Genomic DNA, 26,944 nt, shown 5'->3' on the forward strand with positions numbered 1-26,944 from the left:
GAGGTCGAAGTAGGTGCTGTCTGGCTCCCTGTGGAAGAGGGGATGGCACAGTCAGCCCTCGGCTCACCAGCACTGCCCACACCACCACCAGCAACCAGCCATTCCCTCAAACCCATCCCAACTTCTCCTCCATCCACTGCTTTCTGGACATACATGCTCCATGGAGTTTGAACTGCCTGTCAGCACCAGGGCTCTGGCAAACGGAATGGTCTAAGCATGGAGATGAGAGTTTGGGAGCAAAACTCTCAGTGTGGAGAAACGAAAGGGGAAAGTGGAGCATGATAAGGAAACTCATCTCACCTTGGGCTACAGTAACGATATGTACTAACACGGATTGCAGAGCAAAGACCACTCCTGCTCTGAATACCCCTCAAGGCAAACACCCTTCCATCACTTACAGCGTGCTCCAGAGGTGCTCAAACGTTGTGCCTTCATCAGCAGGCGACGACTGGGACATCTTCCCGGAGGGGGAGTCTGGCAGAGGATAAAGCACTCTAGGAGCAAGGAGACACAGTGAGGTTAGCACCAGCACAGGCAGGAGCTCCCACCTTGCACATGGCTTCGGAGCCATCTTGACCCTGCGCTGCCTTCCTCTGCCACCATCCTCCTCATCCCCTGCCCTGGGAGCAGCAGCATCGCTCCCCTGCCCCGGCTGCTGTGGATGTGCACTGAGGCTGCTCCTCTTCCTCAGCCCAGTGTGAGCATCTCGGTTCACCCCAGTCCCAATGTCTAATAGTGAAAGCCTGAGGACTTCCTGCTTTCGGGGCTCGAGCCGCAGAGCACAGGGGCAGCGCTTTCTGCATGAGTGATGCTCGGGTTCTTCTGGATCAGATGGGGACCGGGGGACCACCGGGGCTGAAATAGTGATGGTGAGAGCCTGGTGTCCTCCCAGCCCTCCCCGTCCCATGTGCGACAGAGCAAGGACCTGCACATCCGCTATGGGAACAGGAAAAGCCCAGAGCTGCCTGCGGGCAGCCTTACCCTGCTTCCATGCTGCATTCCCTGCCCCAAGGCAGCAGGAGCTTCAGGAAGGAGCCAGACCTTTCCCTTCAGCACAGAGAGCAGCTCTGCACCAGCCCGGCTGCGTGGTCACGATGGGTGACACCGGCTCTGACCACGTGCCGCCCTCCTTGTCAAAAGGGAAAAGATTTGACTATTTTAAGGCCTTTTGGAGGTTTCCTTTCGCTTTCGAAGCACCAGCAGCGCTTGCAAAGCCAGGCCAGTGTCACAGCAGCTCCCAGCTCTGACACCCATGGGGCAAAGAGAAGCTCGGGTGGTTGATGTTAAAGCACATCCCTGCTGCTGCCGTGGTCATTGCACATCCTGGGAAAGCATCTTGCAGCAAGGATGGCAGATGGGTGTCTGGGGGGGCAGTCACAAAAGGCTTTCAAACAGGGCTCCCCAAGGTGCCAATGACTGTAATTTACTCTAAAACAAGGTTAGAGTCCTGTTATGCAGGGAAGGAAGGAGGCATTCACATCCAGGGAAACTGGGGATCACCCTGATGGGGATGTCCTGCAGAAGGATGAGGAGAGGAGGGAGGCCCTGTGGCACAGCTGAATTAAAGGTGATTGGGAAGAGCCTATTTCCACACTGCTAAAGAAGCAGTGCTGGATGGCCTGGGTGTATCACCTCCCCAGTGCCCATAGTGACTAACCTGGGGCTAAACACAGCAGCAGTGGCAGAGCTCCGCAGCAGCCCCAGCCTCTTCCAGCCCCTCAGATCCATTGGGAGGCTCTTCCCCTCTGCCATAACTGTGTCAGCTCCCTGACGCCACCAGCTTCCCAGTGCCACAGACTGGAGTTATCACCCCGACTTCTACCACATACCGCTCTCCACCTGCTTCCCCAAGCAGCTCCAGCATTCACTGGGTTGCTGCTTCCCTCTGTTGCTGGTCAGGGCATTGCAGGGAAGCTGCACATAGGAAAACCAGTCTGGAAGTAGTAAGACAAAACTTGGGAAGAGGCAATCCACCAGCTCTGCACCATGGGGCTTAACACCCAGGCAGGGGCTGGCACCATGCAGGAGTCCCCAGCACCTTCCCTTTGCATTCGCACTGATTCCAGAGATGGGAGAAGAGCTCTGGAGGAGCAGAGCAGATGAGCTCACACTTCTTCTACCACAGGTTCATTCAACCCACAGGTTTGACCACAGAGTCTGAAAATATTCTTAGAATTAGGGCAAACTGATTCCCTTCTTGCATCACTATAAGAAGGTGAAGGTACCTCAGGTGTGATGTGGAGGCTGCAGCCTTGCTGAGAGTGATGCCTGGAGCTCAGTTTCTGTGCTCTCTAGAAAGAGCATCTTTGCTCTCACCATTAACTTTAAGCCTCAGTTTTAGGCACCTAGGACTGTCCCTTCCCGTTTCACCTGGCAATAACATATTCACCACCATCCTGCCCCTCTAACACCCAGCAACAAAATGTGACAGCATTTTGCAGCCACCTTAAAGGGAGATAAAAGCATAGACCCTGTATACTGGGGCTATGCCTAATTCCTAAAGACTCTTGGCCCACCCTAAGAGAAGAAGGTGACTTGTGACAGCCATTCACAACTCCCACACTGAGCTGCTGTGCATTGCGTGATGATTGTGTGCTGGTCCCGGGACATTCTCATCTCCTCCACACAAGGAGAACCATCCGGCTCCTCCAGCCCACAGCAAATCACTTCATGTTTGCAAACCCCTGAGGTGCCAACACTACCCTGTGCTATTGCTCATTTGTCCCAGATGGTTGAATCCCCACTGCAAAACAAGCCTTGTAAAGCAACCAAGAAAGAGCAAGTTTCTTTGCAATGCAGCAGTCCTGGATCTCAGGAGTCCTCTTTGGGATCCAGCAGTTCCCTATCAATTTTCTTTCCAAGGAAAGAGCAGGATTTTTTACTTAAATCAGCTCAATCAACCTCATTGATGGGCAGGAGGCAGAACCAGCCAAGCCATCCTCCTGCCTGCCACTGAGCATCAGCCATGTGCAGGACCCAACCTCAGCATCCTGTCGTACCCATCCCCACCTCTGCCTTTCCCATTCCCATTCGCATGGCCCATTTTAACTCCACAAGTGCTTTAACCCCGGGTCTAAGGCACTTGGGAACAAACTTTCCGCAACACTTTAATACTGTGTAAGTAGCCTACAAAGCAAAGCAGCCACAAATCACCTTCCAGTTGCATTACCAACACTCGAGAGGGTCGTGCCGAGTAACTCCCGCACACAAACAACGAGGGATTCCCTTTTGTCACGTTTTGCCTCCTACCTGCTCTGGCTCCCCAAGCGTTTCAGTTCCCCCGGAGGTCTCCCGCAGGCAGGAGCGGCCTGGGATTGAGGATCTATGTTATTTACTGCCCTACAATCAAGTAGCGTCCTGGTCGCCTAGGCAATGACATTGGAGCTGCTGAAAGCTATGTGAAAAGTGAGGCAAAAGCTTGTGCGCTCCTTCCTGGAGTAGGAGGCAGTTGCAAGGGGGTGGGGAATGCTCAGCCAAGCGTGCCGGGGAATTAAGCCGGTCACCAAAGTGACTCCAGCAGCCCCCAGCAGCACTGAGCACCAGTTGCGAAGGGGACTCCATGTGGGCTGAGCCCAAAGGAGACTCGTTCCTCTCGCCACACTGATGGGCTGAGCTGGTTCTGTGCCTGTGGTGGTCACTGGGACCGGTTCAGCAGCACTGGGCTGGCAGAGGACCGGGGCAGCCCGGTCAGGGGATCAGCAGGGTCCCATCATGCTGGGGGAAATCTGGGCTGACAAGATACACATAGAGTGGCAGTGGATGAAGACTGTTTCTGATCAAGAACCATCAGTAATGAGACTCTTTATCTGTGATGGGCATACTCAGATGATAGAGGGGAGACTGAGCTGAGCTCTTAGGCAGAAGCTGTTCCCTGTGAGGGTGCTGAGGCGCTGGCACAGGGTGCCCAGAGAAGCTGTGGCTGCCCCATCCCTGGCAGTGCTCAAGGCCAGGTTGGACACAGGGGCTTGGAGCAGCTGCTCCAGTGGAAGGGGTCCCTGCCTGTGGCAGGGGTTGGAGCTGGAGGAGCTTTAAGGTCCCTTCACCCCAAACTGTTCTATGATTCCATGATCTACCAGCCCCTAAATACATTGGAGCTGCTGTAACCAGTTTTGGGGGTCCAAATACATGATCCATAATGAAAACAAGACTCAAACACTTGCTCTGACCCAAAGTTTATTTTTTAATGCCCGTGCCTGTATCCCCTAAAGGAGAATGTGTCCCCCCAAAAAAACCCTTTACTTTATTAACGCTATTTCAGACACCGTCGGGTTTACAGGTGAGCTCTATTGCAATTAACAGCTCCTCTGCCCTCGCTGCCCCCCCATTGCCGGCAGCAATTAGCCTGGAAGGGTCATTACCGAGGGCAGCCGGCGAGGAACAGCGGCGGGGAGGCGGAGCTAGGGGGCTCTCCTCGTCACGAGCCTCATTAGCATCTCATTTACATGTTAATTACATGTTAATTACCGACCCCGTGCAGGAGGCTCCGCACCAGGACTACAACTCCCGGCGTGCCATGGGGCACCGCTCTCCCTGCTTCCATTGGCTGTTGGGCCAGCGCTGTCTCGCTATGATTGGCTGTTGAGAGCCCCGGTTCCGCCCGTTCCCCCGCTTCCGCCGCGGGCCGGTTTGAATGGCGGCCGCCCCGGCTCCGCCATGAACTTCTCGGAGCTGCTCAAGCTCTCGGGCCTCCTGGGCCGCTTCTCCCCGGACGGCCGCTGCCTGGTGAGTAACCGTAACCGTAACCGTAACCCTGGTGTAACCGTGGTGTAACCGCTGTGTAACCGTAACCGTGGTGTAACCGCGGTGTAACCGTAACCGTAACCGTGGTGTAACCACGGCCTGGCGGCCGAGCTCCGGCCTCTCGGAGCCAGCGCCGTGCGTGTGGGACGGGAGCCCCGGTGAGCGCGACGCCGCGGGCAGCGGTAGTGCCGCTGGTGCCGCCAGGCTTTTAGTCCTCAGGGCTCTTTATAATAGTGACCAGGCTGCGGTTACTGAATAAGGTCATAGATAGGAGCCAGTAATTGCGCAGTGATACAGGGAGGATTCCATGTGTTAACATCCCCCCCTTACTCCTTGCGTTAACTGTGCCTACTGGAGCTCACAGCACACACCAAGCCCTTCCGAAGCCGCAGTCCTGCACGGTGCAGTGGGAGCTGCAGCTTCTGAGACCAGCTCAGCCTTGGCTTTGCTGTCCCCCAGGCATCATGCATGCAGTACCGCCTGGCCGTCCGGGATGCGAGCAGCCTCCAGGTCCTCCATCTCTACACGTGCCTGGACCAGATCCAGTACATCGAGTGGTCGTCCGACTCGCTGTTCATACTGTGCGCCATGTACAAGCGAGGGATTGTGCAGGTAAGACCCAAGCAGGGCAGGGGGGTTCCTGCTTTGGGTTTGTGTGTGCTCTATGTGAGTTTTGTAATAACCAGTTCAGGATTATTGCTAACACAACTGACCTTGTTCCTGGTAATGCAGGGCCTGAGGATAACCCAGCATGCAGTTAATGTTAAAACAAACACCTTAGTTTGAAAACAAATTCGGTTTAGCATAAAAATCAACTCAAAGCTAAAGCCTGTCCTACCAGCTTTCAGTGCAGCAGGAAATAAATACATTCAAACTTGTTAAATGAACTAAAACTTCATTTAAGTCCAGAATTTGTCACAGCTAAAAAGCCACCTTACTCTACAACTGGTATAAGCACACAGAGCTGTGGGGCTTACTTTTGCAGTGGGATCCAGCGCCAGTCCTTCATGGCCACAGCTTGCAGTGGTTTCCTGATGTCCCTGATGTGATGTGGAGCCTCGTTGCTGCTGTAGTGTGTGCTCACAAGCAGAGGGGGTGGTGAGCTGCTGGTTCCCTGGGTTGCCTCTCTGGTTTCCTCTCTGACCTAGGTCTGGTCCCTGGAGCAGCCGGGCTGGCACTGTAAGATAGACGAGGGGTCAGCAGGATTGGTGGCCTCATGCTGGAGCCCGGATGGTCGTCACATTCTCAACACAACTGAGTTCCATGTGAGTGTGAAGTCATGATTACTGTGCCTGGTATCAGATGTTACTGTCTGCACTTTGCCTCTTAAAATAACCTGAAGCTCTTAAAGCTGTGATGGTGGTGAAGAGCATGGATATAGATTTCCTGTGTCCATGTATGTAATCTAGGTTAATTCCAGTGTAGATGGTAGCTATTCTGTTAACACTTTATCCTCTTGCTTCTGATGATCAGGTAGAATGTGAGCACTTGGCTTTGAAGGTAAAGTTATATGTTTGGGGAAAGTGCAGGGGTAACTGGTATTCATCAGAACGGTTTTAGAAATCAAATGTGTTGTTCATAGCTCAGGGAAGGCTCAGGCAAAACCAATTAAAGCTCCAAACCATCAACATTTAAGAGTGTGTGTAATGTGAAAATATGGTCTTAGGTTTATTGATGCATGATATGACGTTTAGAGAAATACTGTCATAACTGTTTCATTTGATGTATAGGAGTTGGGCTGCTGTTCATGGAACTACTTGGGAGATTAAGACATCTCATAGAATCTATTGCTTATTAGTACTTATTGATAAAGCCCTGCTCTGGAACCCATCCTAGAGTAGAATCCCTGTCAGGTGTGGCTTCTGGGTGCTGGGTTTGTTGGAAGGCATGGGGAAGTCTGACTCTCCACTGTTTGTGGTCTTTGGATTGGTGGTGATTGGTGATGTTCAATGCAATGATGAATGGTCAAAGAATAGCAAAGAACTACATGCACATGTGGCAAAATTCTCTGGCAAGGATGCTTAGTGCTGGCTGGGGTCAAGTTTTTCAGTCTTGTTCCATTCCCCTACCCCTTTAGACAGTGGGTTATGAGAGTGATGAATTTAGGCCTTAATTTTCCTAGCAATGAATCATCCTAATGGCAACTAAACCAAAATGAGCTTCAGAGCTCATTCAGAACTTCAGCCTGAAGTTGTTAAATCCCCTGCTAGTCAGGGAGAGGTGTAGGCAGTAACCCCCACTGCAGCCTGGTGCTATGTGCTACAAGTGTGAGTCTCTCGTGGCATGTGCATGTGGGGGTGGACTAGCAAGTATTTATTGCCTCCAACAGAACTTGGTTTGACCTTAGAGGATTTCATTAAGCCTTTGCCAAGTTGGCATCTGTCTTGGGATAAGTTTTCTTTCCAGCTGTAAACAGGTTGCTAAATTAGCTTTTGTCAGACAGCTGCCTGGGTTATGCTGGTGTCTGAGTTGTGTTTACTCTCTCTGCTAAATCCATAGTCTGGTGGGACAGACTGAGTAGTGCTCGAGACAGAAACTGTCAGGACACTTAATATTGGTGTATTATATGTGTTATTGAATACAGTGATTGCTCGGAGGGCTTAGGGCTTCCCTGTCAACCAGGCTTTGGTTGCCTGATGCTTTCAAGCTGCACAACTAATTACTCATACTTGTAATTCTTCAGGTCAATATGTGAGCTCCACTGTAACTCACAGAAAACTTCCCTGTTCCTAGAATATTTTTAAAGGATATGGTTGTGCTGATTTATTTCCAGCAATCCACACTTACTAATGCCTCAGGAAATGGTTCTTCAGCTGACTTGCAGTCAAGTTTTATTGTGGTCGGTGTTATAGTGAATGATGCTGTGGGTTTTCTGATGTGCCTGGTGTGCATCAACTCAAGTGCAGCACATGTTTCCAAAATTCATTTTGTCTCTGTTCCACCTCTTGAGATGGGCAGCAATGCTTTATAGGCATTTAATATTAACATAGCTCTGCAAATGTGATAATTTTGTTTGAGATGGGTCTGTAATAATAATGTGGAGAGGTTTGGGTCCTAGAATTGTTACACATCACACATAATATTGTATGGCAGAGGTACCTGTGCAAGTCTTCACACAACTGCTGCAATAAACAACGTGATACACAGGGCAGCCAAGTGCTACAGCCTTATTGGAGGGAGTACATAGACTCTGATCATTTGGTAGTGATTTGTTTTTAACAATGCTGGGTTACAGATACAGAGGAAATCCCCATGCTTATTTGCAGAAGTGTGTGTAGTATCTAGGTAGCTGATTTCCAGAAGGTTCCACATTTTTGGTGTGTCTTGTGGAAGGTGTTGTACCAGGTATCTCTCCAGTTACAGTGCCTGAATTTATAGGCATGTGTAGAGCTTAAACGCGAGCTGCACATAAGAGATGTGAAGGAAGCAAATGGATCCCCTTCCTTGTGACTCATGTTTTGTGATAAATAGTGTGAAGATCAGCAACATTGCTGAGTGTTTCTTTCAACAGCCATAATATAAACTACATATACTATACTTCAGTTCTGCAGTAGATACTGATCACTGAGGAGCTTCTTTCAAGCTACAGCAGCAGGGGGAATAAGTGTTTCTGTGTATATTGGAGCTAATCCTTAGTAACTGTAAATGGCTGCAGTGGTTGAAAAATGCTTTCTGTCGAGGAATGTGCTCTGAATAATCTTCTGAAATCCAGTGCTGACAGACACTGCTATGTAAGGAGGCGTTGTGACCCAGTCAAGTCTGGGACAAAAGTTGATGGTCATTTGAGATGCAAGGTTGTTTAAAAGTGTGTTTTTATCCATTGAAAATCACCAGTCCTACACCTGCCTGTAGCTGTCAACATTGGGCTGTAGTCCTGAACCCAGCACTGGAGACTGTTTATCACGTTACCATCTAAATACTCTTTATTTCTCAGCTGTTTTTAGGCTATTTTAAAAATGCTGCTGCTTTTGGTTTGTTTTTCCACTGCAAAACAACAGCTGAAAACTTCTCAGACACCGTTATCATTAGGATTTGAGTTTGACAGTGCCACTTAATGGACTTGTGCTAAAGGGAAAGCACCCCTCAGGGCTCAGTGCAGAAGAGCTGGCTTCAGGCTTGGCTGACCATGGTCTGGTCTCCTGCTGTGAAAGTAATTGTCCCTTCTTCACAAAGTCCTTGAGACAGGCAAGTAAGAGCAATGCAAACTTATTGCAGTATGTTTCTGTCTCGTATCTGATAGCTGTGAAATAATCACTCTTAAGTTAGTTTATGTTGGGCCAGATTACGGAATGTTTCAGTTCCAGTTGGGAATATGAAGGTTCTCCCTTTTTTGTCCCAGTTTAATTGTAAACATGTTGTTAATCTGTGTAAAATAGGTGTGAAATCCATAGGTTAAGCACCTAATGTAACTTCCTCAGTATATAGGTGTTTAAGTGCACACAAACAGAACAGCTGAAGGGAATCCGTTTGGGAAATCAAACCGATTTCCTTTTACATGTTTCTAACACAAGGAAAAATCTTCAGGCTCCTGCTCTGTGACTTGGGCAAGAGGTTGCAAGGATGTTAGGGCAGAGCATATCGGTGGTCTCTAACTTGCTGTTGAGTACTTCCCTTACCAGCTTGCAGTGTTTTCAGGAATGATACTGGAATAGAGGACCTTCTTAGTAGTTATGAGTGTCCTGTGGCTGATGGAGATCAAGTCTGAAGATGAAGTCCTTTGGCTACCAGAGGATTGGCAGTGTTGATGGAGCACATTCCCAGCCTTTAAGTACAATGTGACAATGAACAGGGAAACATTATTAGTATCTTCTCTGGTGAGTTACAAAACTCTATCCTTTTAGAAAAGGTTCTGAGCAGCAAATTGAGGACCTGGCAGTGTTCAAGGCCAAGTTGGACAGGGCTTGGAGCAACTTGGTCTAGTGTGAAGTGTCTGCCTGTGGCAGGGGTTGGGACTGAATGAGCTTTAGGGTCCCTTCCAACCCAAACCAGTCTGTGACTGAGTCTCAGACAGGGCAGAGGTTACAGTGAGAGCTCTGCACATCATGTGCTGCTTCACACCTGTAGAGATTCTTCTCTTCCTACACACTCAAGCTTGATGTGAGTGGTGAGGTTTTGCCTCAGAGTCTGCCAATGTGGTCTGGGGAAGAAGTGTTTGACACAGAGCAGGCCAGGTGAGTTGATCCTGAGGCCAAGCAGCAGCACAAGTGTAAACTTGGATGCCTTTGTTGGGGAAAAATGACAATGAAGACCTCAGCATTCAAAGCTTGCAGCTGCTAAGCTTGTATTAAGTGGCTGCAGAATGTGTGTTGTGTAGGCTGCGTGTTTTGGTCGGGGGAGGAACAGCAGCCAGTACATTTAACACTGCAGTTAATAGGAGCAAGCAGCATATCACTATTGCAGTTGTGCTAGAGGAATGTGTGTAGGCATTGTGTTGGTATTTTTAAAGTAAATCTTGCCTGAGGAGCAGACTAACAGTGCTGTATTTCTGTGGGGCCGGAAGCGAGCAGTTGCAGCGATAAAACTTGATTAATGTTCTTCATCTCAAGGGTTCCTCTTGGACCTGCTAAACTTAAAGGCACTGTAGATGTTTAGCTGTAATTTCATACCTATGAAATAAAGGGAATCATAAACCCTGGGTGAAAGAGTTGTGCAATACCTTCTCTAACTTGGGATAGAAGTGGACAGTAATCTGACCTGATTGTGCTCTTTCCTTTAATAAATTAAAGAACTATTTAAACTATTTCCTCTTTAAATCTCAGAAATGTCTTCTGTGTACAAAAAGAAATAGGGAGAGCTGCTTTTCTGCTTTGGGACTTCATGCATCTTCACAGTGCTTATGAGGATTCCGAAGCTTGGTTTGAGCACTGTGTCAACTATCAGAGTCGTGCTGTCTAGCAAAATGATAGTGTCAGCAAGAGAGAGCCTCTGAGGGCTGTTGGAACACATGGTCTGTAGCATTACCGGGTAGAACAGTGTCAGAGGATGCTGCCCTGGAGAATCCTTTGTCACCACTGAGCAATGTTGATTACTTCAGGGAAGGAAGATGTGCACTGAGGACAAACATCAAAGAAGCATAGCAGAAACTTCCTCCCAAGGGTGCTGGTGAAGCTGATGATCCATCTGATACAGGACTGGGATGCAGTGGCTGGCAGTGCTGAAGTCCTACCTGTGTAATGAATCAGAACTAGTTTTGTTGTTGAGTAGTTCTGGGAAAGATGGGTCATGACTGTGGTGCTTTCTTGGAGAAACAGGTTTACCTGCATCTCTCCCAGAATCTCTGCCCTTGCAGCAATAGCATGTAGGAAACCACAAGAAAAATACTATCCTGGGAACATTCCTTGCTCCAGCTATAAATGATTCACATGCCATCCTGATTAATGCACATATGTCTGGTGGGGCTGCCGTTGCTAAGGGAGAGTAAGTATTTGTTTTTAATTGAATAATCTGCAGATGGCAACACAAGAGCTTCCAGAATGTGGGCTGTGACCTTGAAGAGCTGTGGAGAGGCTTCTTTTGCAGCTGACTGCCTTCTCTGCTGTTTGGGTGGCTTAGGGATGCACAAGCCTCCAGAAATATCCCAAACATCGTGTTTAATGCCTTGCTTTGCATGGCATGTTTTGGTTCCTTTCTCCTTTCAGGAAGGATGTAGGATGCCTTGGCTGTGTCGCTGAGGAGGGAAGAGCAAAATGCAAAAGAAACCAGCTGTCAAAGCAGAGTGTGTCTAAGAGTTGAAAAATTCAGCTACATTTTCATACATGGTAGCTCTTTGCCAAGAGGTGCAATGTTCTTAGGTTGCTATAACTTTTCATCCATTCCTAAATTCAAGAAGCTTCTCTCTTCTGGATACTGCGATGAAACTGAGTTCTTTTTCCAGCTGAAGAGTGCCTGTGTATGATACATGTAGCTAGATTTGTGCTACTATCAGTAACTTCGGTGTTGATGAAGAGCTTTTCTCCATATTGGTGTGTCCAGTGTGGCTGTCATGGTGATTTGCAATAAGTAACCTTGCTACCTGAAGGGACATGGGAGAGGAAAATTCATCACCCTTACTTCTCAGGCTTTGTTTAAGCTACGTAGAATACCTGCAAAGTTTAATCACAGAGGGTACATTGATCTGCTTTATGTGACTGAAGTAGGTTTATTGGCTTCTGTTTACTCACCTTTTTTTTTAATCTACAGAACTAAACACATACTTCCTTGTCTTTGTTTCTTTGACAGCTGCGGATAACAGTGTGGTCCTTGTGTACCAAGTCTGTATTGTACATCAAGTATCCCAAAGCTTGTCAGCAGGGTAAGTGGCACAAATCTGACACCAAGATGGTGTTGTTTAACATGACAGAAAGGCAAAAGGAATGTGGTGGGTAGTGACAAAACATGGGTCTTGGGTTGGGCCCTGGTCCCCTTTTGGGTTCCACTGGCTGCCAGCACAGAGATGTGCTCTGGGGATGTCACGCTCTCATTGTGAGTGAAGGATTACATCAATCCATGTGCCTGTTCTTCAAATCTACATCTTTGCTGCCTTTGCCTCTGAAGGGTCCTTTTAAGACATCAAATGAAGCTGGATGCATTGGTGATGAAAACACTAATCCGAAGTATGTTTTGCCATCTCTTGCACATGAAAAGATTTGAAAGGAAAGCTGTGTCAGGCCTGTTTAGCCACATGGCTGTGGTTAGCAGTATCCTGCCTGAGGCTTTTATCCCATGTATGACACAAACAATTATGTATCCTATATAAAATAAGAGTGGATGGGGACCGATGCCTGGAAGCTTGTGGAGTACCAATGGTTGCGTAACTAATCCATTTAGCTTAGATTAATGAACTGCTTATTTCAAATCTGTGGCTTTTATATAACAACTGTCTGTCAGTAATCAAACACAGGGTTTTGAAGCATGCTGGGGCTCTGAAGTTGTGTCCTTAGAAGTAGCACATGGAAAGCTGAAGAACTGTGACACAAGGAAGTTAGTGACACTGTGCATTGCCTTGGTTTTGATTAACGTGATATATGAAGATGTTTTCTCCTTCTCTTTTCATTTATCCTTTGAATTGGGAGTAATTGCTCTTCCTTGAGGATTTGTCAGCTATTCTGTCATGGTTTTCTCTCTCATTTTCTTAATTAACTTTGTTTTGTTGCAGGGATAGCTTTCACTAAGGATGGCCGCTACATGGCAGTAGCAGAAAGACGTGACTGCAAGGACTTCATTAGCATCTTTGTGTGCAGTGACTGGCAGCTACTGAGAGTAAGATCTATCCTTGCCTTCCCCTTGTGTGTAAATTACAAGTATGTGTTGCATGCTGGCTGCTTCCAACTCGGTCACTTTGGTAGCTTCATTTTAGGCTGTGAAGGATACACACTAGCATGTTATAGAGGACTGGATTACTGAGACCTATTAAGGGCTACTCTGTACCTGATGTCACCTGAAGCTCCTTAGAAACTGATGGCAGGATTTGGGAAACACCATTAAATGCTTGTTGTGTTCCCAAGCACTTCCATGATGATCCTGTACTGGTCTTTGAGGCAAGGACTTTGCCTAGCTGGATTTCTTGACTGATTCAGTGGAACTACTTCTCCTTTCTTATGAAATTATGTTCATCTTAAGGTATAACAAGTTTCTGCCTCTTCTGTAAAGGGAAATCAAAGAAATGGTGAATTCAGGGTCCTGTTGCAAAAAGCAAACACTTCTGTTTCCATGCTAGCATAGCACGGGCTCTTTTGCATTTGTGGTAGCACCTAATAGCTTAAAACTGAGTATTTTCAGTCAGATGCACCAATATTTGTTAGCACAATATTTCAAATGGTTTTGTGTTTTCTCTTTTGGGGCAGCATTTTGACACTGAAACACAAGATCTGTGTGGGATCGAATGGGCTCCTAATGGCTGTGTCCTGGCAGTGTGGGATACATGTCTGGAGGTATGGAGAAAAAACTGGTTATATTCTTGGAGAGTCCAAGTTGAGTTTTAGCTGCTGTGTATAACGCACTAAGCTTGTGTTGATTTCATGGGTTTTTCCTTTACATGTGAAAGCTAAACTCGAACCATTTTAACTGCTATATTTGTATTGGTAATGGATGCTCTCATGAGTGTATGTCAAACTGTTGTGTAATCTTCAGTGACAACAAATCATCTTATTGGCTTTCTGATTTAGCTTGAAAAAAACGATTGTAAGTGGTGCAGAAGCTGCTATTGAAATAATGAAGGAATTCTGCTGTGAGGTTCCTACTGTTGTACTTTGCATTGCACACTAGTTTTACAGTTAAATACTCACCCCAAAATTTAGCAAGGAATATCTAAGTTGTTGTCATTTTGCTCTGAGTAGGTGGATTTCTAGGGATAGAAAAACGTTCTCCAGTGGCCATGATTTTATGGGTTGTGTGATCAAAACAGCCCTGGGAATGGGCAGGGTTGGAACATCCTGGATTGGAGGGCTGCAGATGTGGGAGGAGGATGAGGGTCTCCCATAGTGTCACCTGCTGATGTTGTTGGAGAGTGGTGGGCTGGCTCAGTGGGGCATTTGTGCTCTTAGAGACAGGGTGGCTGTGGTCTGAGAGAGCCAGAGCAGCCAAGCTGGAAGCCTCAAGCAAGCCTCTTGTCTCAAATCACAGATAAGAGGCCAGCCCCTTTGTATTTAACTTGCTGTCTTTTAGTGAGGGGGAGTTTGGAGGAATGGTTTTGGCTGCCTATGACTTTAAACACTATTGTTAGTCTTCAGAATAATCCATTTCTGTTTCAGTATAAAATACTGCTGTACTCCCTTGATGGCAGACTGCTGTCCACGTATCAGGCTTATGAATGGTCCCTCGGCATTAAATCAGTGGCCTGGAGTCCCAGCAGTCAATTTCTGGCAATTGGCAGCTATGATGAAAAGGTAACAAATCAGTTTACTTCCTCTCTGTTACCTGGACCATTCACAGAACTTTGTCATACTGGTTCTCTCTTGCAATGCTTTCCACAACTAGGTGCGCATCTTGAACCATGTAACTTGGAAGAAGATCACAGAGTTTGAGCATCCAGCAACTGTTGTGAACACAAAGACCGTAAGTATGGATCTGGAATCCACTGAGTCACTGTCAGTGCTTTGGTGCTGCTGTTTGTATCCCAGAGATTTTGTTCTGGAGACCTTGCTTTTCCCCTCCTAATGTGTAAAGGACTTGGAAAATCCCATTAAAACCTGGGAATGTAAGAGAGGAATCCTTTCAAGTTTGGAGAATGTGTATATGATCCCCTCAGCTTTGACACTCACAGATTCTCAGGTGCTTTGTCACATGCCTGTATGTTTTGATGTAGATGGAGATTGCATTACAGATGTGGGTGTGCAGAGTATGGCAAACAGGGAAACAACAGGAGAGATTTGTCTCAGCTTTGTACAGTTTATGACTTTAAACAGCATTGGACCTGTATTGTGGTCAGATCTACATCTTGTGTGTACAGGCTCCTCCAGCTCACCTAAAGAGCATTTCCTGTAAACATCTCTCAGGGTTTATTTTTACCATTGCATACATGTATGTGCAAGGCCCAACAGATTCTGGGTAGTTGGCAGCAGGCAGAAAGCTGTGGCTTTTGTTCCAAAAATCACAAACTGTTCCCATCCATCAAGGTGAAAAGAACACAGTGTAGTAGTGCTGCATGCTGCTGCAGAGGGAGACTGGGCTTGTGTCTGGACAGATATCCTGGGAGACTTCACATGTGCAGACTGGAAGTCTGCAATATTCACATGACTCCAGTGATGCCTCTAACCAGAAGTGAGGTCTGATCCATTAAATGCACCTCAGCAAAACTTCTCACGACTCAAAAATGCCCTTAACTTCCAGCTAGGTGTAAAACATGTAATGGAAAACAAATGGGAATAGCTCTGTTAATCTCTGCTACATGGACAGGAACTGCAGTTGGTGGTGAACCAGGGGATGCTGAGACACAACACGCTTACAAATGAGATAATGGGATATGAATGGTTTGGTAATAGCCCATGTTCAAATTCTTTGAGGCCCTTCTGTAGAACTCTCACTTGTTTCTTTGTAGATTGTGTATAAAGAAGTGGAGAAATCCCCATCTGTTGAAACAGAGAGACTTTCTTTCCCTCCAACAAGAGCATTGGCTAGTTCTCTCTTCAGCACACAAAGTAAATGTAAGCCAAAGTTTACTACAAGACACTTGAGTTTGCCATGTTGAAGTCTTTCTAGGAGTAAGCACTGTGGGTGAACTCTGCCACCTTTGGTACTGAATGGCTCCAGTGGGTGCTGTGAAGGGCAGTGAATCAGTGCTGCATGCTGCCAGAGGGGCTGCTGTCTGCAGGGTGGTTTGAAGGCATGTTAAAGACCAGCAGGATACTGTAGAAGGCTATGCATGACTAGTATTCTTTGTTCACTGTTTGCAGTGCTGTAAATAACCTTTGGTTTGCATTGGTGTTTGAAATAGTAGTAAAAAGGTAGCAGAAAGCTTGATCCCCTGGTGTTTTTGTGGTTTAATCTTAAGACAGTGGAAGTTTTTTGATAGGAACATCTTGGAGATGAGTAAAATACAGCCCTGTCATCTCAGAAGTAAGGGGTATTTAACAGTTGGAATGTAAATATTTTGTCCATTTAGGCTTGATTACTTCTCTTTCAAATTCCAGATGCCATTTCTGAGGTGCCTCTCTCTTTGCACTATGTCAAACCAGCTGCTGACCGGCCAAATCCCAAAGTGGGCATTGGGATGCTGGCGTTCAGTCCGGATAACTGCTTCCTGGCTACCAAAAATGGTGAGTTCCTGCTGCCCTACACTTACTGCATGTGGGGTTTAAAATCAGCTTTGTTGTGCAAACATGCAACTACAGAGGAAGCTCAGCCTATGTCTTATAGTGTACATGAAGTGTTGGGAGCTGCCAGAGCTGCTCATCAGTGCATTAACTCAGCCTTGGCTTTGTATTTAATGATTAGGATGCTTTTTATTATCTCTTCAAATGGAGGTGAATTAGAAAATGAAAGGTGCAAGTTTCCGCCTCCATTTACAGCAAGTGTTTACTGAATGGCAGAATTCTTCACAACCTATAGTAGGGGGTGTTGATTACCTCAAATGGTGAGAGTCATGGGTTTAATCTTTTCCCTTCTCTGCTCCTAAAGGGCTGCCTGTGTCTGTGTCACAGAAGCTGTGATTCTGGAAGACAAAGTCACTTTTAATCCTTTTTGCAGTATTTCCAAGGTGAAATTGAAAGCAATGCTGGGCAAAACTTTAGTGGTGTTACACCCATGGTGTACCCAAATGGTTTGTGTTGTGTTAGACATCAATAGTGCCCATGTTGTAAAGACCACATTCCTTTTTTATCCTTCAGGTATTGACATGATTACCTCTTCCTTTTCCAACAGATAATATTCCTAACGCTGTCTGGATTTGGGATATTCAAAAGCTGAAGCTGTCTGTAGTCTTGGAGCAGCTATGTGCCATCCAGTGCTTCCAGTGGGACCCTCGACAACCCCGCCTCGCTGTATGCACAGGGAATAGCAATGTCTACTTGTGGTCCCCAGCCGGCTGTGTGTCTGTGCAGGTCCCAGTGGAAGGTAAGGTCTGCGGGAGCTTCACAAGCCATCAGCAGCATTACTTACTAAATATTCTCCCACTTAGCAGTCTGATCTGTTTCTGTAGGTGACTTCCCAATTGTGTCTCTGTCCTGGCATTCCAGTGGGGACGCCATGGTGCTTCTGAGTAAGGACAACCTTTGTGTCTGTTACTTGGAAAGAGAAGAGGTAAAGTAACAACCCTTTGCTTTAAACTGCTCACAAGCTTGAGCAGGAATGAGGGCAGGGGCTGAACCTTTTTGCCCAGTGTGAAGTTCTTGTATTTATGGATTATTTATTGAAGGCAGTCTACCCAAACTCCAGTGTGTGAAGTACTGTGATTGCACTTGAAGTGATGTAGCAACTCTGTGTAGAGAATTAGATCTGGATTGCAAGAAAACTGTAGTACTTCTGTCTTTGAATTTTCTCTTAAACTTTATCAACTATGAAACCTTGTTTTCTAAAACTGTAGCTATGTGTATATAATGTATAGCTATTTAAATTTTATAATTTCAAATAAATACTTTGATAGTTACAGACTTGCAATGACTCTAACTCCATTCTGAAGTCTGTTTCTCTGTTATTGGTGAGGTTACTTGCACACATCAACATATGCAGGCTAGTATTAAGAACTAAATATTGTAGCAGAAGTAGATACACACCAGGAATGACCCTTTCTAGGAAATCAGTTAGTGTTAAAGCAGAACAAGTTGTGTTCAGAGGCAAATCAAGTCCTCTCTAGTCATTGCAGTAATTTCCAGACTAAGGTATTAAAAGGGTGACAGTAATTGTACTTGGTCTACTATAGATTTACTATACTGAATCTTTATAAGAAGGATCATAACTGATACTTTAGAATGATGCACTAAAGGCAATTGAAATGGGAGCTTTTGACCCAACTACCTAATGCCAGATGGGAATGGATGGTTGGACAGGGAAGGAGAAGTTGGACTGTCCTGTCTCTGTAACCTATGTAGCCGGTTGCTGCGTCCATCAGAGGAAGGGAGCTCACTGCTGAGGATTTTCTGGATGTTTTTGATTTGCTACTTAATTTCACAACCTCAGTCTCCCCACAATGAAGAAAACCAAACAAATTGAGTTAAATTTTAACTTTACTGCAAGATTAATTATAATTAAACAGGTATCATAGAAAACGCATTGAGGGGCATGCAGCTTGTTGCATTCCATCATGATTTCAGCTTTACAGAGGTTTCATAAAAGCACATCTTAGTCCAATAACTACCACTGCAGCACAGCATTTATTCAGCATTGCAGCTGTGCAGAGAAATGCTCTGATAAACAGCACATCTAGGAAGTCACAGGCAATGAAAGGAGGTGGTCAGAGTAACCTTGGGCACAATTGCTGTTGCAGTCTCTTATGCTGCTTCTGCATTTCATTACTGGACATCTGTATAAGGTGAAGTGTAAATCAAGGTTGGCACCAAAGTTTTACTGGACTCCAAGGATGAGTCCTGCCCTGCTTCTCTCCCAGACTTGATTTAAGAACAGCTGCTAAGAGTATAAATCTAATCAAAATAGAATTCCTTTTCAGTTTTATAAATAACAGCATTGAAGGCAGATGTGTGGCCAAGGGCTTTTGGCAATATTCTCTCAATAAGGTATTCTGTGGCTACAGCAAGCACACACACACAAGAAGTTAGGAAGCCAATGAAGTCCTATTCAGGCATAGCTCATGTGGACTGCTTCTGAGCAGACGGAACAGTGGGGTTTAACACTGTTAGCTGTTTAGTGACAGAGTGGCTTCACAGGCCTTAATCTAAGTGCTAAGGTACCTGGAACTGTGACTACTCCCCCCTCTTTAAACAATGTGAATCAAGCCCAAGCACACTACAGTGTTTGACACCACACACAAGGAGACAACTGTAACATGGCATGAATGTCTTACTGTGTCTTGGAAATTGTGCAGAGTGGTTGCAGCAGATTCCCATTGCCCTTCATTAACATTTAGTTAGAAGAACATGTAGTTAGAAATGAAAAATGACTGCTGCTAGCAGCTAGCCTTGTGTAAATCCGATACACAGCATGAGTGACACTACCTGTGTCAGATTAACCTGGCCTGTGTGTTCTCAGAACAACTCAGGCCTCCTGTGAACCTCCAGTTCTCCACCTTCCTTGTGCTCCCTTGACTTCCTCACTTGGATTAGCTGATGTTTTGCTGCTCTCCCCAGCCCCATACCAAATCACTTGCCCTTGATAAGATGCCCCACGATGAGTTTCAAAATCCAATTTTGCCTCTTGTCATGGAGTAGCCAAGTTTGGCCTCATTGTTGATGAAGGACATCAATCCCAGGTAGGTCTCGATCAGCAGAGGACGCTCCAGCACAAGCACACCATTCGCCCTTCCTGGCAATGGGGACTCCTTCTGGGCTTTCTTCACAGCCTGGATGAGCTGAGTTTTGAAGTTCTCCAGCTGTAAGAAGAAAGTCACCTTGGTGTTTTTCCTTTGTTTAAAGATTGTCGGGTAAACAGCTAGTGTTTGTCAGCCCTTACATTGACTTGTAAAGGCTGAACGCCACTGCTGTCATCATGTATGTTCCATGCAGTGATAAACCTTATGTTCTGACATTTAACCTTAATGATACAGTTAATACCAGGACACTATTTAGGTGCAACTTAAAGGCATGGCCTAGATGTGTAAAGGTTTACCAGTGACTTAATGCTGTTTATTTCTGATTGCCCTTATCACTGCTGTGCTGAACATAAATTACTATGGTGTTCCGGTTTTAAGGGAAAGCAACTACTGCAAGTAAAATGATGAACCACCTACGTGAAGGTTTGCAGTCAGCAATTAAAGTGTTTATTTAGCTGGCAGTCCTAGAAGTCATCAGGCATCAGCCTGTGGGGTAAGTTAGAGAAGGATCCATCTCTTTGGCTTAACTGCTTCTAACTATCTTACCTATCTATCCAAATCGTGCCCAGCCTAGGAGCTCAACAACCCATCTAGAGCAGGGGAGGCCAGTTCCTTACCAGGCAAAGGGAGGCCACCTTCTCATCAGCATCTGCCATGGGGTGTTCAGTGAAGGTGACGTACGGGATGCTGGTGGACCACGGGTTCCATCTGTTGATGAAGGAGGCACGACTCTGCTTGTCCCACTGAATTCGAATCCCGACACCTTCTCGCCTGATGTTGAAGACAACACAAGTAACAGGGTAAGACTGGACTCTTTGAGGCCAGTTTAACTGGAAAAGCGCTGTCTGAAACAGAACTGGAAGCTGAAATACAAGTTTGGCAGTTAGTGTTTCCTCTAGACCAGTAAGAGGAGAATTTGGCCTCTGGAATATTCAAAGATACCTTCTTATAAGCTAGGGGCAAGAAGGTGATGCTTGTTAGATGCTCAGGACCCAACATCTGAACTGCATTGCCTGTAATAGCCTGTGTTGATGTATGACCTGACATTTATACATGGCTTTCAGGTAATGCTAAGGTGGTACTACTACTGCTGCTACTCACTGCACCACACAGAATCATTAGGGTTGGAAAGGACCTTAAAGCTCATCCAGTTCCAACACCCTGCCACAAACAGGGACACCTTTTCACTAGCCCCCATCCAGCCTGGCCTGGAACATTAATGGCAATGAACTTCTACTCCCAAATCTATTAATCTTACATTGAAAGTCCTTGAGCAACTTGCTTTTAATGTAATTACTGATTGCCCCAGCAAAACAGCAGCTACTCTGAGGTCTTATAGTAAGGCTGAGCCATAGTTTGCAAAGTCAGGTGAGCAAAAGGAGAGCTCTCAGCCATGGCCAGCAGTGGGGGCAAAGGTTGATAGCTCCAGTGACAACAGGAGTTACACTAACACTGCAGTGTTACTGCATCAACTCACTTGTTCAGAGACTTAGATGGGAACTCAAACTGCCCGACCGAGATGGTATCGACGGCGCTGAGGGCGATCCTTGTCACGTGCTGGCACTGCAGGCTGATGAAGTTGTACTTGCAGATGAGGAGGGACCAGTCTGTGATGAGAACCAGGCGCTCCTTCTCGTTGTTCCAGTGATCGATCCTGGCAAGGCAACGGGACTGAGCTTTAGTGGTCTTGGGCATGGGCAGAAGGAGCACCAAGGAGAATGAACTCATTCCATTAGGGCCTTTGCTTTGAGTCAGCAGTCGGACAAGAGGGGGAGTGTCACAACAGAGGGAATGCTCTGAGTTCCTTAGTCTGAGGCATTGGAGGTATTACTTGAGAACAAATGCCCCTAACCGGGGCAGATGAGCCCTTACCAGCACTAGAGTGTGTTTAACACCATACCATTAGTGTGCTGCCATGCTGGCTGAATTAACTGCAGCGGTGCATGCTCAGGGGCGAGAAACAGTTTCCTTTACCTGTGTGGTCTGACAGCATTTTCCTCTGTGAGAACATCCTGTGCACAGAAAACCTTGTCTGCTTCTTCACATTTCATGGATAAAAGATTTTTACCTTTACCTGCTGCTGAAATATCACAGCTATAATACTGTTTCAGTGTTAGGGCAACCCAGGAGTACATTATGTTTCAACTCTTAGGGCCATAAGATTGTGAAGTAAGTTAACTTAGGCTCTTCATCCCACCTTGGGTGGGTTTGGGCTGCATGGGGATAGGAGCAGGATGCAGCCACCCTCGGCCTCCGCAGGTAATCAGGAGCAGTTACAGCAGTGCAAAGCGGGGATGTGGGGTTGGGAGCCGGGGGCCGGGCAGGATGGATGGAAGGGCACAGGGGATGCAGGGCAGGAAGCAGGGCCGGGGGGGGTGGGTAGGGGCAGCGCTCACTCCGCCAGCAGCCAGACGCTCTGCACCTCCCCGTCCTCGGTGGGCAGCACAACCGCACGGATCTCGCTCACCGCCTGCTCGATGGTTCCGGGCTGCGGGGCAAGGGGGGACCCGTTACCGGCTGCGGGGCAAGGGGGTCCCGTTACCGGCTGCGAGGCCGCTCCGCCCGCTCCCATCACCGCCCCCGTCCGCCCCGTACCCGGAACACGAAGTACTCCCGCAGGCGGCCCCCGCGGGTCGCGGTGCGCACCGGTACCGGCCGCAGTGTCCGCCGGGGCGGCAGCGGAGGTCCGGCCTCCCCCGGCACCAGCACCGCGGCCGTGGGGCTGCCGCCGTCCCCGTCCCCCTCACCGCCCTCGGCCGCGTCCCGGAGCTGCAGCATCGCGGCCGGGCCCTCGGTGCCTTCCGGGGCGGGACCGGGGAACGCAACGGGAGCGGGTGGGCGGTGCGGGAGCGGCCCCGTCGGGGGGAGCGCAGGGGGCGGCGGAGCCCCGAGGGCCCCATCGCATCCTGCGGCTCAGAGCGCTGGGGATGGAGGCAGCGCTGGCACCTGCCCTGCGGTCCTCAGCGTTACCGGAGCTGCTGTCACTCATGCTCTGTCCGACCGCTTCCCAGGGCCGCTCTACCCGGAGGCGGAGGGTGACATCCTCCTCCCACTGGTACCCAATTGGGAGCTCACTAAACTGACTTCACAGACCCCGGGGTTGCAGATACCCACCTTTCACAAGTGCTTCAGGAGGTCTCCGTTTGGGCTCACTGCAGCCCGTGCTCACACGAGCCTGTTTACATGGGGAGCATCGCGGCTTTAAGGTGACTTATAAACGCGTTACAGGGTTGAATTTAATGCTGGGAAACCTTAAACACTGCAAAGAGCAGCTCTTTGCCATCAGAGCGTCCTCTTCTCCCTGCAGGCAGCCCAGGGATGGAGGTGGCCCAGGGGATGTGGGCAGGATTGGCTCCTGAGGCAGAGCGTGGGAGCTGAGGCTGGATCCGCATCCCCGGCTGTGTCCTGGAGAGGGAGCCACACTCCAGGCTCTGCTTGTTCTGTGCTTGCTCCCTCTGAGCACAGGAGCACAAACCCCTCTGACCCTTCCTGCCCGTGGGGTCGGGATCTGGGTCCTGTCCCTTGCTGGGCCCTGAGCTCTCACCTCTTGCACGTCCAGGTACCGCATTCACCAAGGTCGGACCCAGAGTGAGGACGGCCGAGTGCAAAGAAACCTCTTGCGGAGCAGAAGTAAGTGCTGAAGGAGTCCCTGGGAGCAATCCTGGCATTCCTGCTGTAAGAGGAGTCCTGACGTTAGCGTCCGGACAGGAAAGCGGAGGCCTGAATTTATTGTACCCTGGAGCTCTCCCCATCGTTATAAAACATCTTTATGGAGCTGCCTTTCTTCCAAGGAAGAATGAACGGTGTTGTCTTCCCATCTGTTCTGCTTGGCAGAGTGGAAGCATCAGCCTCTCTTACCCACGCTTTGCTCTGAGCCGGGGGATCTGTGCAAGTCCTGTGACTTGGGAAGGGTTGAGGTGCCAAAAGGAGCTCCTGCTTCCTTCTGGGAGCTGCCAGCTCTTGGGCATGGCTCCTTGTGGCATTAGTCCTGATGGAATGGTGACACAACACGTGTGTGGTGTGGGCACTGCAATGACCCAGACCTTCCCCTCCTGCTCTCGCAGGCTCTGAATGTGCCATAGATCAGGTCTGCAGCTGCACTGATTCCTCCTCACCCTGGGCAGAGGTTGCTGCAGGTTCTTGAGGTGGGACAGTTGTAGTGAAGCATCCCTGCTCCGCTCTCTTCTTCCCCATCCTGCTGTCCCGGCTGCCATGCACCCATCCATCCCCATCCATCATCCAGGAAGGCAGGATGGCAGAAACCTCTGCCAGGCCTGGCAACTGATGCTCATGGCAGCTCTTTGGAAGAGGAAACTGCAGCGAACCAGCTCGGAGCTGGGCTTGGCACTTCTGTTCTCTGTTTCACAGGGGCCAGGGGACTGCCACCGAGCAACACCCTTCCCAGTGCCTCTGCTTGTGCTGTTTCCTTATGGAGCAGGCAGGAATCTCACCTCATTCCCCAAGTCCCTCTTTGCCTGGTGTGTTCCCCCCCACCCCAAGAACTGACTGCTAACAGCACTGAGCACAGGTCAGATGTGTCCTTGGCTGGTTCATGGCCCTTATTCCTCGGGAGCTGATCCTTTTTGTTACCTGCTGGAGCAGAGAGGAGAAGGTTCAGCCTCTGATGGGATATTCTTGGAGCTGCAGGACAAGGGGCTTGGGGTGATGTGTGCAGCGTTGGTCTTCGGTAGTGCAACAGAGCTGCCTTGGATGAACCATCCCGAATCACTCTGCTACTGCTCCGCAGGGTCTCCCCCTCCTCCCTGGCTTGGACACGGCCGGTGGGAGGGATCTGTGGCTGTCAGCAAGAGGAGAAACAAGAGAGCATGTGAGGGAGCAGAGCCGGACCTGGGAAGGGCAGCAGGGAAGTTCAGTTCCTGCCTTGGGAAGCAGGGAAGCGGCTCTCGGTGTGTGCGGCTCCATCCCGTCTGGAGGAGCTGTGGCAGCAGCAGAGGATGGCTCCATGGATGCGGACGGGATAAAGGAGCTCTGCCTGCTCTGGGAGCTGGAATGCTCTGTGCCCAGGAGAGCCTTTCCCCTTCCCTTCCCGGGTGCTGATGTTCACGTTGCTTGTGAAGCGGATCACGACTCCAGACTGGCTCCAGACCCTCATGAGGCTTCGCTGCTGGATGGAACCCACGTCCTGTGAGCCACAGGGTCTTTGGGCTGTGTCAAGAAGGGAATGCTGGAAGGAAAAGTCACTTCTGTGCCCTTCACTGCAAGCCAATGAGCATCGGCAGCCAGGTCTGGTTTGGGGGACAGCCCTGTGACAACCTGTGCTGTAATCACTTCCCATGGACCAGGGAACTTGCTGAGCTGACCGGTGCAGGAGCAAGCACCCTAATGATGAACCTGCCCTCCCTGTGCAAGGATTCCCGTGTGCTCCTATAGCATTCCCTTTAGGAGAGGAGCACACCAGCGAGCTGGGAGCAGGAGAGAGGGCTCCGAGGTCTTCCAGGCATTGGAAGCACTGTGGGTGCGATGGGGTCTCATGCAGCAGCACTGGTGTTCATCCTGGCCCTGCAAGTGTCCTCTCCGGCTTCTGGGAGCAAGCTCCAGCCCCATATGTAAGTAGCAATAAGAGCATCCTTGCTGGGGGGGAGGTTGTAGTGCAGGGAAGTATAAAGCAGAAGCTGAATGTGGCACTTTCAATTCAAGGGGGAAGGGAAGAGCAGGAGAGTGAGGGGAGGGGGGATCCTGTGCTGCTTTCTCTGCTGCCAGATGGACATAAAGGGAAGAGACATTGAGAATCCAGAGTCTTTGCTGGCTGGATCGCTGTTCGCAACCACGGTGCCTATTGTGTGAGTGCAGGAGGTGGCTGTAGTGGGAATGCTGTGACCTTTCCTCCCAGGCCTGCTGGGTTTATGGCACTTCACGCATGGTCCTTCCCCCTTTTGCTGCTGGCAGCAGCTCGCAGCCCGTTCTGTGCAATTACACTTTACAGTTACCATTGGGTGTTACTCATTTGGCTTCATTGGAAAACTTCCTTGTGGATCTGGTTCCCTGCCAGAAGATGATCTCCCAATGCAGGGGGGGCTGCTCTAATCCCTTTGGTAACGAAGCGGCATCGCTCCGTGTGCCAGCTTCAAGCTGCTCTCCGGATGGTTGTGACTTTCTGATTGATAAGGGGCCCTTGTCAGCAGATAAAGGTCCCACAAGGAGACACTTTCTCTCCCTTTGTCCAAACTTCTGCTCCTGCTTCGGCGATTCCTTTTAGGAACTTCTTGGATGGGCCCTTAGAGATGCCTGCCAAGGCACTGGAGAGAAGGAAGCAGCAGTGCCTGGGAAGTGCTGTCCCTTCCCACTGCACACACAGCCACTCTCTGGGGCACACAAGACCCTTTCCTCCCTGTAGTAAATGACACCCACAGGGTTTTGCTGCCAGATGTGTCCATGGGGATCCTTCCAGCCCTGGTTGTGGATGTGCTTCCCCCACCACCAGATCACAGCAATCCCTGTGTGGAGACACTGGGGACATGAAACTGCTCCTCTGCAGCCCTTGTGCTGTGTGTGGGGCTCAGCAGGGGCCACGTGTGGGGATGAGCAGGGCTGGGGGGTAGGAGATGTGCTCCCATCCCACAGGCACTGCCAGGGGTAGTGAATGCCCTGCAGCAGCCCCATGGGCTTCTCCGCATCCAGGGTATTGAGTGGAACCTCTTCTATAGGAAGTATTTGTGTGAAAGGATTGGGAGCAACAGGAATGATCCCAAGGAACGAATGGCTCCTAACTTACAGAGTCCAGGACAAGCGTTTCCTTCCTCTTTCTTAGTTAAAATCTTGGGGAAAGAGCATTAGGTTTAGAAAGAAATAAAATGTAAATGGTGCTTCCCTCATTTTCCTCCTGAACTCCCTCAATTCACTTACTTAACAGCATTACTTTTACAGCCCTTAGCTCTGAATGAGTGAGAAAGCATCTGAGCGGACTGGATTCTAATCTGAAGCACCATTAACAAAACAGTATCTCATTTCGAGTGGCAGGATGATTTGTTTCCCAAACAGGAGATGCAGATGTCATTGGCTTTTGCATTGAAAGCAGTCAGGAAACCAGTCCCCGAGGTGCAGAGAGAGCACATGCATTCTTCATTAGCCGCGGGTGGACGGGATGGAGTTTTCCATCTGTAATGATGGGGTTGTGATGCTCACTGTGTAGTTCTGCGATGTTTTACTGATTCCTTAAGGCTTAAAGACATGCTCCTGAGAGACAGAGATGTCCTTATTGCACTGTGTGCTTCACTGGTGCCACTGTTAACAGTGTGCTCATCATGAGGAGTGGATGGGCTGCATCCGACAGCCGATTCCTGTCCCTGC

General features: G+C 48.6%; 3 protein-coding genes across 4 annotated transcripts in view; 2 read left to right on the top strand and 1 right to left on the bottom strand.

The window, feature by feature from the left end:
• The first annotated feature begins 4,619 nt into the window (after positions 1 to 4,619).
• On the top strand, positions 4,620 to 17,743 carry WRAP73 (WD repeat containing, antisense to TP73). Its single transcript, XM_005143248.3, has 13 exons — positions 4,620 to 4,722; positions 5,200 to 5,352; positions 5,889 to 6,005; positions 11,959 to 12,031; positions 12,875 to 12,978; positions 13,563 to 13,649; positions 14,469 to 14,603; positions 14,695 to 14,772; positions 15,755 to 15,860; positions 16,347 to 16,472; positions 17,077 to 17,268; positions 17,354 to 17,454; positions 17,570 to 17,743. Exons 1-13 carry the CDS (start codon positions 4,654 to 4,656, stop codon positions 17,594 to 17,596), a joined length of 1,368 nt encoding a protein of 455 aa, XP_005143305.3. The 5' UTR covers positions 4,620 to 4,653; the 3' UTR covers positions 17,597 to 17,743.
• Positions 17,744 to 18,359: 616 nt separating this feature from the next.
• On the bottom strand, positions 18,360 to 22,425 carry TPRG1L (tumor protein p63 regulated 1 like). Of its 2 annotated transcripts, none has more exons than XM_034068604.1 (5): positions 22,283 to 22,425; positions 22,033 to 22,124; positions 21,114 to 21,290; positions 20,254 to 20,407; positions 18,360 to 19,696 (listed from the first exon to the last, which is right to left on the bottom strand). In XM_034068604.1, the coding sequence occupies exons 1-5, from the start codon at positions 22,412 to 22,414 to the stop codon at positions 19,502 to 19,504; spliced, it is 750 nt and encodes a 249-aa protein (XP_033924495.1). In that variant the 5' UTR covers positions 22,415 to 22,425; the 3' UTR covers positions 18,360 to 19,501. The 2 variants fall into 2 exon arrangements, with proteins under 2 accessions (XP_033924495.1, XP_033924494.1); XM_034068603.1 differs by having other exon boundaries at positions 22,232 to 22,425.
• Positions 22,426 to 24,391: 1,966 nt separating this feature from the next.
• Positions 24,392 to 26,944, top strand: part of MEGF6 (multiple EGF like domains 6) — a 76,776-nt gene continuing 74,223 nt past the window's right edge. The window contains exon 1 of the mRNA XM_031043887.2: positions 24,392 to 25,203. Coding sequence (XP_030899747.2) covers positions 25,118 to 25,203 — 86 coding nt within the window. The 5' untranslated portion in view covers positions 24,392 to 25,117. The remainder of the gene's footprint in view (positions 25,204 to 26,944) is intronic.

Source organism: Melopsittacus undulatus, chromosome 12, assembly GCF_012275295.1.
Source record: "Melopsittacus undulatus isolate bMelUnd1 chromosome 12, bMelUnd1.mat.Z, whole genome shotgun sequence".
In the NCBI taxonomy this organism is placed as follows: domain Eukaryota; kingdom Metazoa; phylum Chordata; class Aves; order Psittaciformes; family Psittaculidae; genus Melopsittacus; species Melopsittacus undulatus.

Coding starts and splice junctions, on each gene's coding strand:
- WRAP73 (XM_005143248.3), top strand. CDS start 4,654: ATGAACTTCTCGGAGCTGCTCAAGCTCTCGGGCCTCCTGGGCCGCTTC. Junction 12,032..12,874: donor TCCCAAAGCTTGTCAGCAGG/GTAAGTGGCACA, acceptor GTTTTGTTGCAG/GGATAGCTTTCACTAAGGAT. Junction 14,773..15,754: donor CTGTTGTGAACACAAAGACC/GTAAGTATGGAT, acceptor GTTTCTTTGTAG/ATTGTGTATAAAGAAGTGGA.
- TPRG1L (XM_034068603.1), bottom strand. CDS start 22,414: ATGCTGCAGCTCCGGGACGCGGCCGAGGGCGGTGAGGGGGACGGGGAC. Junction 22,125..22,231: donor GGGAGTACTTCGTGTTCCGG/GTACGGGGCGGA, acceptor CTTGCCCCGCAG/CCCGGAACCATCGAGCAGGC. Junction 19,697..20,253: donor AGGTGGCCTCCCTTTGCCTG/GTAAGGAACTGG, acceptor TTCTTCTTACAG/CTGGAGAACTTCAAAACTCA.